At 41.1% G+C, this 14,571-nt stretch overlaps 1 protein-coding gene across 2 annotated transcripts in view; it reads left to right on the top strand.

Annotated features, from left to right (window-relative positions):
* Kcmf1 (potassium channel modulatory factor 1) overlaps positions 1-14,571 on the top strand; it is a 66,675-nt gene that overhangs the window by 39,464 nt on the left and 12,640 nt on the right. For both annotated transcript variants that reach the window (XM_031382222.1, XM_031382223.1), the window contains exons 2-3: positions 1,539-1,706; positions 4,336-4,475. In XM_031382222.1, the coding sequence (XP_031238082.1) occupies positions 1,539-1,706; positions 4,336-4,475 (308 nt within the window). The remainder of the gene's footprint in view (positions 1-1,538; positions 1,707-4,335; positions 4,476-14,571) is intronic.

Below are 14,571 nucleotides of genomic sequence, written 5' to 3'. Positions count from 1 at the left end.
ACAGGGTTTCTCTGTATAGCCCTGGCTGTCCTGGAACTCACTCTGTAGACCAGACTGGCCTCGAACTCCAAAATCCACCTGCCTCTGCCTCCCAAGTGCTGGGATTAAAGGCGTGCGCCACCACCGCCCGGCTTATAAATTTGTTTTTTTTAATGTCCTGCCTTTTATTGTGGCACTAAGTATATTCACATTGCTGTCATGATCATTATCCATCTTTAGAATTTTCCCATCATCCCAAAATGGAACTCTCTACCCAGTAAACACTCTCTATCTTCTCCCCTCCCCCAGCCCTTGATAACCAGCTGTCTTCTTTCTCTCTGAATTTGACTAATGTAGATATAATCATAAATTGCTTTTAAAAAAATAGAACACCTTTCTATTTTGGAGTGAAAAATACCATTAATATATTGTTAAGCTGTCTCCTCCTCCTTCTTCTTTGTTTGTTTGACTTTTTTGTTTGTTTGTTTGTTATAAAGCAAGGTTTCTCTATGTAACTCTGACTGCCCTGGAGTTGTAGACCAGGATGGCCTCACAGAGATCCACCTGCCTCTGCCTTCCAAGTGCAGCACAACTCACTATCTAGATAAACTGTTTTTTTCTTTCTTATCTAACACACTGGCCCAGTATTTCATTTTGAGTTCAGCTGTATGAGCTTTTTGCATAAAGAAGTATATCACATGCAAATAAGGGCATTTTCTATTGTTAATCCTGCCCTTTGACTTTTCAATTAAAATTTTTAAAAAGTTTGAATTCTAATCATTTGATTTATTATAGATCTTCTATCTGCCTCTTGAAGTACCCCTACTCCCCTGTATCCCACCCCCTTTTAGGCAGGGTCTCCCCTTTGTGGCCCTGACTGGCCTGGAATTCACTATGTAGACTCTTGTTATTTGTGAGTTCAGAAAAATTGGTGGACACCTGTCAACATGTAATCCAAGCACCTTGGAGGCTGAGGCAGGAGGATCACGAATTCAAGACCAGCTTGGGCTTCCTAGTGAGACACTAAGTAAAACAAAAACTGAAGAATTGGTATTTTAAGTGTCTGCCATCTGTTTCTGAAATGAATTTACAGTCTGGTTGTGATGTTTCTTTGTGTCTGTTATAGTTTAAATGTACTTAGTTCCTAGGATTTTATACCTGCCAGATAATTGGTGGCATTTTGAGCCATATGGGCTGTGAACCTATAGAAAAACATGTAATTACACCTTTTCTGGGATCACAAGGCACTTTTAACAAGGGCTTTTACATTTCTTGAAATATTTGGAGACACCCCCCAGTAGCATCTCTCCAGTTTGGTGGCCTATAAACTCCAGTAATTTTGCTCCTTCCACACCCGACTTGAGGTCATCTTCATTAGGATTGACCTTTTTGAGTAAAGACTTTACCACACTGCTAGGATTGCTGTGTTTGACTATGTTTTTGCTGGGTCATTTTTGGAAGGCTATCTGGGCCAAATGAGCCCTTAAACATATACACAGTTGATGTAGAAAGTGATCTTTTCTAGTTGCTAATTGAAGGTGCCTCTTCTTGTTTTATAGGTGTCAGCTGTGATGCATGTTTAAAAGGAAATTTTCGAGGTCGCAGATATAAGTGTTTAATTTGCTACGATTACGATCTTTGTGCATCTTGTTATGAAAGCGGGGCAACGACAACAAGGCATACAACTGACCACCCGATGCAGTGCATATTAACAAGGGTAGACTTTGGTAAGTTCATAATGCAAGGTTAATTATCATTTAAGGGAGTATGAAAAGTGAAAACAAAACATCCTGAAACTATCCCCATAAGCATATCCAAGGGTTCAGATTCATTCAGACTAAAATCATCTTCCCTGTGTCCTTCTGTCTCTTGGTTATAGTTTTCTTAAGAAGCCCTTTGGAAAAATCCACAAGTGGTGGAGGATGAGGTAGAGTGCCTACTGAAACAAGCAGTGAAATCAGGCTGGGCCCTCAGTAAGAAAAGCAGTCTGCTTCAGGGCTCAGTTATTAAGTTAGCCAACACACTTACTATTGCCTTTGATTATAGCCTTCCTAATGGGCATGGAGCACCAGCTCAAGTGGTTTTGATTTGCAGGTCTGATAGATAATGATCCAAGTGTTTTTTTCTTAATATTTATTAGCTATTTATATATTTTTGGATAAAATGTTCAGATCCTTTTCCCATCTTAAGAAATTGCATGTTCCTTATCAGATAGATGATTTGCAAAAATGTAATCTTTGCCAATCTGTAATCTTCTCACTTTCTAGGTGCTATACTTTGAAGTACTGAAGTTTTGTTTTAAAAATGCCTACTTTGTTCTTTTTAATTACTTTGTCATCCTAATGCACATAGCCCAAGCTAAGTCACTGGGAAATATGTCTTCTGAGAGTTCCAATTGTGTCTGATTTAGATCCTTCATGTACTTAAAATTGTTTTTTGTTGTTTTCATTTTGAGACAGGGTCTCACTGTGTAGCTAGATTGGCTTCAACTCACAGAGATCCTTCTGCCTCTAGCTCCTGAGTGCTGGGATTAGAATTAGGTTTTTCACTTGGAGTTTAGGTAGAGGATATCCAGTTGTTCTGGGGTCATTGAACTATCTATTTATTAATTAGCTTTCTTCTTGCTTAAAATAAGTTGACCATAAACAGAGGCTTAAGTAGGACTGAGCCTTTTCAATTGATATGTATGGCTTCTCATGACAGTCCAGTGCTGCTTACACTTCCAAAGTTTTGTAGAAACTTGTGAAATTTCTGGGTCTTTTGATCTTGTTCCCATTTAAACTTGTTTTGCACATTCTGCGTCCCCTGAGTTTCTCTGAGTTTTAGGAACACTGACCATTTTTTCACAGAAACCAACTAGATTTTGATAGTGATTGTGTAGGGCTTATAGATTTGTTTGAAGAATATTGCTATTTTAGTATTAAATTTAATCCATGAACATAAAATACCTATTTATTTTAGGGCTTTCACTTTTTTCTGTAGTTACCAGAGAATAAAATATATCTCTTTCATTAAACATACTCCTAAGTATTCTTTGGCTATTGTAAGTAAAATTGATTTTTATCTTTGGGTTATTTGTTATAATTGTTATTAAAAATAACTTATATATAAATTACATAACTATGTTGCTAAATTGGCTTATTAGTTCTAATACTGTATGATTAGTTCTAACCTAGTGGATTCTTAGGACTTTGTTTTATTTCTTTCTTTCCATTGCATGCTTTTAATTTATTGCAGTAAAAGCCTCCAGAGAAATACTGAATAGTAGTAGCAAGCGAAGAGACCCTTGTCTTGTTCCTTATCTCAAGAGAAAGACATTTATTCTTTTACCAGAGATATCATGGTTGTAGGCTTGCCATTTATTGGGTAAATAATTATTTTTGGCATTTATTGTTACTTGTTTGGAGTTTTGTTTTGCTGTGGGGTGTTTTTGGGGGGGAACAGGGTCTCGTGGTTCAGCATAAACTACCTAGATTTGCTTTGTGGCTGAGCTTGGCCTTGAACTCATGATTTTCCTGCTTCGTCTTCCAGGTGCTGACATTTCAGGCACATACCACCATCTGTCCTTGCCTCACCCCCACCCTTGGCTACTAGAAACCTACCTTGCAAGTCTTATGCATACTCACATACATATATCTACATGCGTGTACGCACACACACACACACACACACACACATATCTCACTGACACTTTTAAGACAGTTTAAATATCTCTTAAGAGTTAATATCTTTCTCCCACCCCTTCCCCCTCATTTTGTTTTGGACAGAATCTTGCAGAGAGGGTCTTGAGAGGTAGAAAACAAACAGCAAAGGGAATTGGGGCTCCAGGATTCTCTCTCCATGCACATTCCCAGTGAATCTCTTTAAGGTTCTGCCACTTCCCAGGAGTACCACAGGCTAGAGACTAACTTATCCATGGGCTTTGAGGGACATGTGCTTACTTTGTTCTCCTTATTTGCTATCTAGAGAAAAAAAATTTAGAAGAGTATCCTAAGTTTCATGTAGAAATAAAGGTTTTATAAATGTTAACAGTTATTAAAAAAAACCTCATTGAAATCAAACTTCCAACTGTAATCTAAACACTCTTTGAATGCACCCCCTCACACAACTACACTCCTTTAATCCCAGCAGGGGCAGGCAAATTTGTGAGTCAGCCAGGCTTACACAGTGAGATGAGATTGTCTCCAAAATTAATTAACTTTAAAAAAAACCCCAAGACCTCACTTAGTAAGAAAGTAGATTTATTGATCTTTCAGGCCACAGCATATTCTTCACACTGTTGTGGACCGTGACTATATTTGTATGTTTGAGAAGGTACATGGGTATTCCTCCATGCAGTTCCACTTTCTTTTTCAGATTTGTACTATGGTGGGGAAGCTTTCTCTGTAGAGCAGCCACAGTCTTTTACTTGTCCCTATTGTGGAAAAATGGGCTACACGGAAACATCTCTTCAAGAACATGTTACTTCTGAACATGCAGAAACATCAACAGAAGTGGTAAGTGAAGCATTTTGCTAAAAATGATGAAATGTGTTACTCCAGATGTTGATGAAACTAGGCACTGTTATCCTCCCGTGTGGTATAATGGACTGCTTGTATAGTAATAAAAAGTACTTTAAACAACAAATTTTAGAGCCCTAGGATGCTGCATTTCTTCAAGATACATGAGAGAATGCTTCGTCAGAGGCAATGAAGGAGGTTGAAAGGGCCCAGCCAGCCCTCTTATGCCTTTGTAAAGGGCTCTCCTCTAAGAGGAACATTTTTTTGGGGGAAAACTGCAACTCTTTACTTGTGTACTAAGCAGTCCTGGACTGTGTGCGCACCACTGGCCTTCCTTAGATTTCATTACATCTTAGCTTCTCAGGACTTCTCAGTTCTTCCTTCCTGGTCCTCTACTGCACACACCCCCATGACTAAAAGCCAAATACCTAGGATAAAATATGAAATCTAAACTTGAAAACTTTCAACATTTTTTATTTATCTCACATCTGAGTCAGACCATGCTTCTAACTGTAAGCATGTGTGGTATAATGGACTGCTTGGACTCAGAAGACTCTTCAGAAATGAGTTCATTCAAGATAGTGCTTCACAGGGAAGAATAGATCAAAGGAGATAGAGAAGGAACAAAAAGAAAGAGACTAAGGAGAAGGGGAAGGATGTGGATATCGTGGGTATGTGAGCAGCTCTTGCTTGCCCTTGGTGTAACATTAGGTAAAGTCAAGTGTCTGTGTGCAGCTGTAGATCCTGATTTTAGAGAATTTGCATACATGTCAAATAATAATTCTCTATATGTACTTAAAACAGGTAACATTCAGAGAAATGAAGTAGTACACTCAAGGTCATGCACTGGCCAGGCTAATCTTCATTCCCATGGACAGTGTCATTTTTGCTTCAAATTTCCATAAGAGTTGAGGTTTGATTAGCTTCATCTGGTCCTCACACCAAATTCCCCTTGAGAGTATACCACGGGACCTCAGAGCACTGTTTGCACTGCTTGGTTCCAGTCAGATAATGTTGCTTCTTTTGTGTCCTCCCAGGTCATAGCAGAAAGAGTCCTGACACTGTCTGTCTCCATGCTAACTGCTGTGGAAAGCTTGTGTCATTTTCCTGTTTAATTTCTGTTGGCTCTTTTTATTTAACTAGATGCACCGAGTTCCTTATGGAGAACTGGACATTCCAAAGGTCCTTGAAGCTCTAGTGTACTTTCATTACTTGGGTGGGCAATTTAACTACACTGCTTTCCACATTCAGGATCGGATAATCCAGGCCTTTCCATGGTTTACTTCATACTTCATCTTCAATCGAGGCTAAGTTTTTTGTTGGGAAAGCAACTATTATTTACACTCCTCCATTCTGATACAGTGTGAAAACTAAATGCCCACCATTTACAGTTTTACAAGTTTGTTCAGTCACATTACATTCCCAGAGGATCCAGTACATGACCCCGAGCAGTCTCGCCATTCTAGTTTTTCATATTTATTTTGTGGCTATGTTTTAAGGATCTCTCCCTCCTTAGTCCTTAGTTTTTGCATGAATATTAAATTATACCACAATAACCAAAACCCAGACATTTCAAAATGAAAAATAGCAAGCAGACAAGGACTTCTGCGATGAGGTGCCGGGTCATGACAGAGCATGCATGTGTGGCGTATAGACTGGTGTCGATTCCACAGGAGGAATGCTGGTGCCGCATCATGCCTCTGTCTGCGTGTGTGACTGTCCTGCTCTAATCTAAATGTGTATATGTCACCTCTTAATCTACAGTGTTTTGCTGTGCAAAGCCGTTTGTTTTGTTTTTATCAGGGTTTGTTTGTATGTGTGTTTGGTTTGGTTGGTTGATTGGCTTTGTTTGTTTTGTTTTTAATTTTGGTTTTTATTTGGGGGTGTGGGTAGGAGTTGGTTCCCTCTATCATTGTGTGTGTCCTGGATATTGAACTGAGCTCAGGTCATCTGGCTTGGCAGCACCTGCCCTACTCCAAACCAGACATTCTAAAATTGAATCTTAAGTTCAAGAGTAGATCCCATCATTTTGATGGACAGACATAGTGTTTTCCTTTTCAAACTGCCCAGTTCATTATTGTGCCTTTATTTGAGCAGTAACTGCATGCGTCCTCTAGACCCATTAGAACTTGGCTATAGGATTTAGGACCCATGCTTTCTAATAATATTTCCTTTAGAACACTGTAGAGCTGTAATAGGCTCTGTCATTGCAAACAGTTGCTACAGCTCACTGAGAGTTGAAGTGACTAGTAAGAGAGTCTGCTGAAGACAGAATTTTATAGCATCTTTGTGGCCTTTTATGTTTTTCTTCCTTTTTCCCAGCCTGGGACTCTATAGAACAACTGTAGCACTATGCCTTCTTAATATTCATTTTAAGATCATTCAAGAAGCTTAAGTTTGAGTATACTAAGAACCCTTTAACACAAGTCCCTGGCTGGGGGGTATGGCTCAGCGGTCAGGTACTTGCTTAGTATGAAAGAGGTTTTGGGTCTGATCGCCAGTAGTGTGTGAAAAAAAGAGGAAACAAAACCAAAAACAGCATCTGACAAAGATTATATGGAAAAGGTAGTTACTAGTTTAAAACAAAAGGATAACATAGATTCATAAGTCTTGATAATATTTATGTATAATACCAAATATGAGAAATAGGATTTGGAAATTAACCCTCATCTTTATATGTTTACTAGTGTGTTATTTATGCATAATAGTGGGCTTCATTGTGCATATAATGAACTTTGATCATATTTCCTTATATCTTCTCTCATACCCCTTCTTAACCAGCCTGTATTTATGTTATTAATTACTATTTTTAAATCCAGTAAGTTTTATTGGGGCTTTTAAAGGACTATGGCTGAGGACTGTTAAGAGGGGCATAGGCACCTTACCTGTGGTTGCACCACAGAAGACAGGGTTGGCCCCTCCCCCATTGTCTTAGGCTTTTATTGCTGTGAACAGACACCATGACCAAGGCAAGACTCATAAAAACATTTAATTGGGACTGGCTTACGGTTTCAGAAGTTCAGTCTATTATCATCATGGTGGGAAGCATGGCAGCATCCATGAGGACATGGTGCTGGAGAAGGAACTAAGTTCTACATCTTGATCCAAGGAGACTTTCCTCCTTGGGCAGCCTAGAGGGGTCTCTCTAACTTCCTGGGCTGACCTTGAACACAGGAGGCTTTTAAGCCTGCCTACATAGTGATACACTCCCCCACCAAGGCCACACCTCCTGATAGTGCCACTTCCCATGGGCCAGATTCAAACCACCATACCATCAGTCATTAACTGCTATAAATCTTGAAGGAGGGCAGGGTTTTAGTCCCTCTCCGTTCAGTGGCAGAGTGTTGACAGGCCCAATCTTTCACAGGGAATCATAGCTACTGCAAGTTCAAGTGGCCTAGTTTTTCCATACATGATGATCAGGTGCAGATATAAACTGACAACTACTGCTTTGTGGTATGGTTAAGGGAAAAGTTTTTGTTGTAGATATAAGAAACATTTGAAGAGTCCAGAGCAGAGGGAGACTTATACAGAGGATGGCCCGCAGACTAGACCTGTGTAGGGCTATCTGTGAGAGGGGAGAATAGCAGGAGTAGAGAGAGAATGGAGAAAACAGAGAAGCAGGAGCACAGCATAGGGAGAACATAGCAAGAATAGAAGGGCTCTAAGGAGAATGAGTAGATATGCAGAGGGAAACTAGTGAGCTGGAGGAAAGAAGAACTAGGATGCTCTGTGAACTTTGAAATATAGATCTATTCAAATATGAAAAATACAGATATGTAATAGATACTGAAGGAGCTTGGAGGACAGCATGTATTTTGATATACTGATAGAAGCTACAGATAGCATATGTCCCTTCTACTAGAGATAAGAGAAATGACTCCTTTTGTTAGAGGGGAAGTGGCCTCACAAGTTCCTGAGAAAGGCTGGCTTTTATCTAAACACCAGAAATCCTCTTGTAGTCCAGACTGAGCTCATATCATTTCTGGCTATTTGGACTGCTTTTGGAGTTCGGGAATTGGAGTTTGCTTTGGACCTGAGAGTGCCCTGTGATGCTTCCATATCTTCCATATCCATAGACAATGCATAGACTTTAACTTGTGGTTGAGCACATCTATCTCCTTGAGTGTTTGCCATGCCCAAAGAAAAAACAATCCTTTCTTGTGGCTTCTGTGAACTGTGAGGCATGAGTCATCAGATGTGAATGTTTGAGAGCAGTGTCTGAAGAGGACATTGGATTCTTACTGGAGGCATGTAGGGGAGGGTGTTTTGTTTTATAGGTGGTGGAGGTTTTTTGTTGTTGTTGTTCTTTTTGAGGCAGGTCTGGCTGGCCTAGAACTCAATAGAAATAGATCTACCTGCCTTTGCCTCTCATGTGATGGAGTGAAAGGTCTGCACCACAGTGCCTGTGACAAACATTGTATTTAATGCATATAAGTGTTCATTCACTGAAATTAAAGAATTCTTGGAGTTGAGGATAATTGCTCTTCATAATAACAAATATAACACCTAATCAGTACACATTGATGTCATAGTACTAGGGAAGACCAAACTCTAGCTTATTTGACTCAGTGAGAGGGCAGTGTAAGAAGTAGTTGGGGGAGGCCTTGAAATTTTGATGTGGTTTTGAAAAGAAAGGGGAGGAGTCAGCATATTTCAGAAGGAAGAGATGCAACCAAAATGCACTGTTAAGAAAATAGCTGGGCTGTGGAGATGGCTCAGCAGTTAAGAGCACTGACTGCTCTTCCAGAGATCCTGTCCTGAGTTCAGTTCTCAGCAACTACTTCGTGGCTCACTACCATCTGTAATGGGATAAGATGCTCTCTTCTGGTGTGTCTGAAGAAAGCAACAGTGTACTCACATATATGAAATAAATAAATCTTTAAAAAGAAGAAGAGGAGGAAGAGAAGAAGAAAAAGAAAATAGCCAACAGAGATACATATATCCAACTGGGAAATAGAAATGGATCCTTCAGTGAGGCCAGATAGCAGAGAACCGTTACAGCCAAAAAGCTGTGCCCTGGTTTTGATGTAGACATTTCAGCTTCTCTACAGAAAAATTACGTCTCCATTGTCATGCCACTACACTTGACTGAGAAGCAAAGGATGATAGGTACTGTGTATGTGACCTTGTGGTTCTTTGAAATCTAACTGACCCAAGCATGCTGATCACATGTATCATCATACCCCAGAAAGCTGTCCTTACAAGGTGGCGGTCGCCAGAGAATGGATAGGCATCAGACAGTTAGTGGCACCAGAGAGTAACAGAGGGAATAAATGATGTTGACAATGCATAAGATATATATTTTTTTTCAAGACGGGGTTTCTCTGTGTAGCCCTGGCTGTCCTGGAACTCACTCTGTAGACCAGGCTGGCCTCGAACTCAGAAATCCACCTGCCTCTGCCTCCCAAGTGCTGGGATTAAAGGCATGTGCCACCACTGCCTATCTTGCTTAATAAATTTTCAGAGGAATTGATACATGGAGTTCAGTTCAGATATTTCCTCAAGAGACATATGGTACTTGCTATTAACAAGAACTATGGAGCCGAGTGGTGGTGGTGCACGCCTTTAATCCCAGCACTTGGGAGGCAGAGGCAGGTGGATTTCTGAGTTCGAGGCCAGCCTGGTCTACAGAGTGAGTTCCAGGACAGCCAAGGCTACACAGAGAAACCCTGTCTCGAAAAACCAAAAAAACCCAAAAAACAAAAACAAAACAAGAACTATAGTGCCTGCAGCTAGGTTTGACCAAGTGTACATACCAAGTCCTGCCTTCAGTCACCAGCACCAAAAAAAAAAATGCAGTAGTATTTCCAAGAGTTACAATTCAGACAGCCTGGGCTCCACAGAGAAACCCTGTCTCGAACAACCCCCTCCCCCCCCAAAAAAAGAATTACAGTTCAGAGGACATCTTCAAGTATTCTGAGAATGATAAGAGAGTATCTTTCTCACAGGGCAAAGAACCCACCCGGCTCCCAGTGTATGTCCAATCTCCCTAGCATTCAGGGGAAGTTGGGTTTATACTGGATCAGGTAGGTCGAGGTGGGGGTAGGGGGGTTATTGCCACAGTGTGTTGTGTTCAGGTCAGAGGCCAGCTTTGAAGAGTCTCCTTTCAGGTGTGTTCTGGGGATCCAGCTCCAGCTGCCTGTCTTGTCAAGCAAACACTTTTTGCCTGTAAGCTGTCTCACCAGTCCCAGATAGGCAATACTGTTAAAAGATTTTTTGGTAACTGATTTGTCTCCTCCCCTCCTCTTCCCCTTCTTTTTCTTTTCCCTTTCTTCTTTTCAGTTTTTCATGACAGGGTTTCTCTATGTAACAGTCTTCACTGTCCTGGAACTCACTTTGTAAACCAGGCTAGCTGACCTACAGAGGTCCATCTGCCTCTGCCTCTGCCTCTGCCTCTGTCTCTGCCTCTGCCTCTGCCTCTGGAGTGCTCCAGGGGTTTGCCACCACTCCCTGCCAGAAATTTCTAATGAAGGCTGAGAGAAAAGGAACTTAGATTCCTCTCATTATTTTTAAGCTGTGCATACCACTCAGAGAAGAAACAATCTGATGTGATTGTATTTGGTACAAGAAAGAAACTAGAGGAAATGTAAACCTGCCTGAGACTGAAAAATAATTGGAATCTATGGAGTGTGGGGATGTTGTTGTGGTTTTGATTTGTGAGAATACGTTTTTTGCTAGCTGGAATTCATAGGAGAGCAAGCTAGCCAGTGAATCCCAGAAGTCCAGCTGTCTCCACCTCCCCAGCACTAGAATCATAAGCATGTGCCATCAAACCCAGCAACTTTTCTTAGCATGGGTTCCTAAGGGATCAAACTCAGATCCTTGTGATTGGAAGGCACTTTACTGACTTGAGCTATCTTTCTAGGATACTAGTTAAGGTCTTTTCCAGTGCGCAATGTTGTTGGGGGGGGGGGGTGTTTCTCACACACAGTAGTGACATAATATCTACGTGTGGAATGATGGCATCAAAAGTCTGTTGGTAACAGCATGTGTTGAAATGTGACCAACTGGTTGCTTGCGGGTGATCATTTGAGAAACCACAAAGAAACTGCAGAGTCTTGCCTCATTTGGTGAAGACTGTTGAGAGGGCTGCAGGTAAAAAGAGGACCAGGAGCAGAAAGGAAGGATCTAAACAATAGCAGAGACAGGATATCAAGGATGTGTGATGAGAGGAGTTCTGGTTATATAAGTAACAATAGCATTTGGCTTTTCATGTAACTGAGAGATAGACATTTAAATACTACAGGTTTTTGGTTTTTTTGTTTTGTTTTGTTTTTCAGCTTTATTTGTCAAATTTACCCCAGCCATAAGACCTGGGCTTCTTGTTCAGAAATACAGGTCTACCCCATCCAGTCTTTCTCTAAGTTCTTTTTCACAAGTTCTCCATGTGATTTCTATTCTTAGCCAAGTTTAAGAAATATCAACTTCAGCCAATTCAGGAAGCCTTGTTGACAGGTTGTTAGAACTTTGAACCAATGTATTAATAGAATTTTCATGTAAGAATAATAGAGATTACTGTGCTTTGTGGTGGTTGGAGAATGATAGATATTTGTGTTGACAGGCTGTCACATTTTAGAATGAATGGCCTATCCTATGTGTAGAATTTTCCCATGTTGTAAAGGAATTAAGTGCCCTTATGGTGAAGGCACTTTCAAAACTAACAGCTGTGTGCCTGACAGACAGCTCTGGCTCTCCTCCAACCCCACCTGACTTCAGTCCACCCCCTTTTTGTTTTTCCCACCCTATTTTGCATTTTCATTTTTTCCTTTATTTCCTCCTTCACCCCTCAGGAAGTGCAGCCCTGCATGAACTGGGGCCTCAGGCATGCTCTGATTGCTGAGTAGAAAACCTACAGTGTCAAAGATGACCAGGTCTCTCTCTGTTCCCATTGGCTCTGAAGCTTGATTTTCTTTTCCAGGTTCTCATTTTTATTAACTTCCAGTGACCCAAACATGACAACATTTTCTACTTGATTCCAAATCTGGTCTCTTGATTTTTCTCTGCCAGCTTCTAAGCCTTTCTAGTAAAGGCTTCATCCTCAGGAACTCTTTACCCCAAATCTTTGTAGAAATCAGGTGGGATGTTTTCAGTTACTTCTACATATGTACCTTTAGCCTAGCAGTGAACCCAAAGATTTTTGAGCATAAATACTCAATTGTTGGGAATCTTGGTTTTATTTGTTTTACATCTCCATCTCCCCCCAAGACAGAGTTTCTCTGTGTAGCTCTGGCTGTCCTGGAACTCACTCTGTAAACCAGGCTGTCCTCAATGTCAGAGATCTGCCTGCCTCTGCCTCCTGGGTACTGGAATTAAAAGTGTACACTGCTGCCGCCACCGCCAGTCAGCTTTATTTAGGGCATTCTTGATATCGTTCTTCTAGGAATATGTATCTTCAAAGAAGATGTTCATCTAATAGTACATCTAACAGTGTACATCAAAGTCGTGAAACGTATCCAGCTTATCCAGCTGTCTTCTGCAGTTTGAGTCCTAGGCTAACCTGAAGGGAACTATCTCGGGAGAGAAGCTTGCCGTATGCTTTTATTTTCTCACGAGATAAAAATGTTATATGTTCTTAGGCTGGGCACACCTTTAATCCCAGAGAGGCAGCCTAATCTACACAGAGAAACCATGTCTTTTTATGTTTGTTTGTTTGTTAGTTTCAAGGCAGGATTTCTCTTTGTAGCCCTGGCTGTCGTGGAACTTACTCTGTAGACCAGGCTGGCCTCAAACTTAGAAATCCACCCGCCTCTGCCTCCCAAGTGCTGGGATTAAAGGCGTGTGCCACCACCGCCCGGCCCTTATATGGTTTTTAATGATCCTGTAATAAGACTGCACATAGTTTAGTGCTTAACTGCTGCAGAATGAAACCTCAAAACTTGGCTCGTTTTTTGATCTTTAAATCACTAGAATGCTGGAAAAATGGCTCAGTAGTTAAGAGTATTTGCCCACATGGTAATCAGAACCAACTCTAAATTCAGTTTCAGAAGCTGACACCTTCTTGTGGCCTCTGCAAGTATGCACACAAGCAGGACATACATATGTATACATATAAGTAAAAAAAACTCTTAAAAAAAACTAGACTATGATTCTGTTTCTTTAAACCTTGCTTTGCTTTTAATGTGTGGCCATGGTTTGAAAAACAAAGACAAACCATACTGTAGTAAGTCCTTCAGATAGTTATAATCTTAGAACCAAGCACCATAGCATACACTTGCAGTTCAGAAGACAAAAACAGAGAGAGTCTCCACAAGGTCAAGACCAGTTAGGGGTATATAGAAGAGCTGGTCTCCGAAACATGAAAGCTTGTAGTCTGACTGGGCACCGCAGAAGCGCCTAGGAAGTTAAGTAAGCAGATAGCTGCCAGGCATCTCAGAACACAGGAGTGGCACCGGGTAGCCTGGATTTCTAGGGAAGATTCACAGTTTGTAAAGCTGAGCGCAGATACCACTGCTTTTCTCTTCAAGGGAGGGAAGAAAACCTGACCATTGTAAACTGGACTTGAGAGTGTGCTTGCTGGCTTCTCTCACTTCCCCTTGGGCACATTCCACCCTGGTCTTTCTAACTGTGTTCAGGCCGGCTGCTTCCTTGTTTTTTTCTTGTGAGCATCCTTAGATTTTCTTAGTTATTTTTCAGGCTCAAGGCATAAGTAATCAGGACAGCCAGTTGGGCATTAGAGACTAGTTACCAAATCACAGTCACACTCAGGGCTCTCTGCTCTCAGAAGAGATGGAAGGTGTGTTTGCTAAGGAGCCAGGAGTCAGACTGGTCAGTCTGCTTGTGTTTCAGCATTGACTTCTGATGCCATCTTGCTAGTTTCCTCCTCCAGTGCTGCTGTAAGCCAGCTACCATATATCACTAATGGCCCGAGTCTTAACATTGTCACATGTACTAGTGAGGTGATTGATATGCTCACTGGTAGAAAAACACACACCTCAAGTTTCAGCTGTAGTCCTCTATTAGACCTTTCTTAAGATTTGGAAACTTCCCGGGCAGTGGTGGCACATGCCTTTGATCCCAGCACTTGGGAGGCAGAGGCAAGTGGATTTCTAAGTTCCAGGACAGCCTGGGCTACACAGAGAAACCCTGTCTC

The sequence above is a fragment of the Mastomys coucha genome, unplaced genomic scaffold (genome assembly GCF_008632895.1).
Source record: "Mastomys coucha isolate ucsf_1 unplaced genomic scaffold, UCSF_Mcou_1 pScaffold20, whole genome shotgun sequence".
Taxonomy (NCBI): Eukaryota; Metazoa; Chordata; class Mammalia; order Rodentia; family Muridae; genus Mastomys; species Mastomys coucha.
This window is presented reverse-complemented; position numbering and strand designations above follow the sequence as displayed.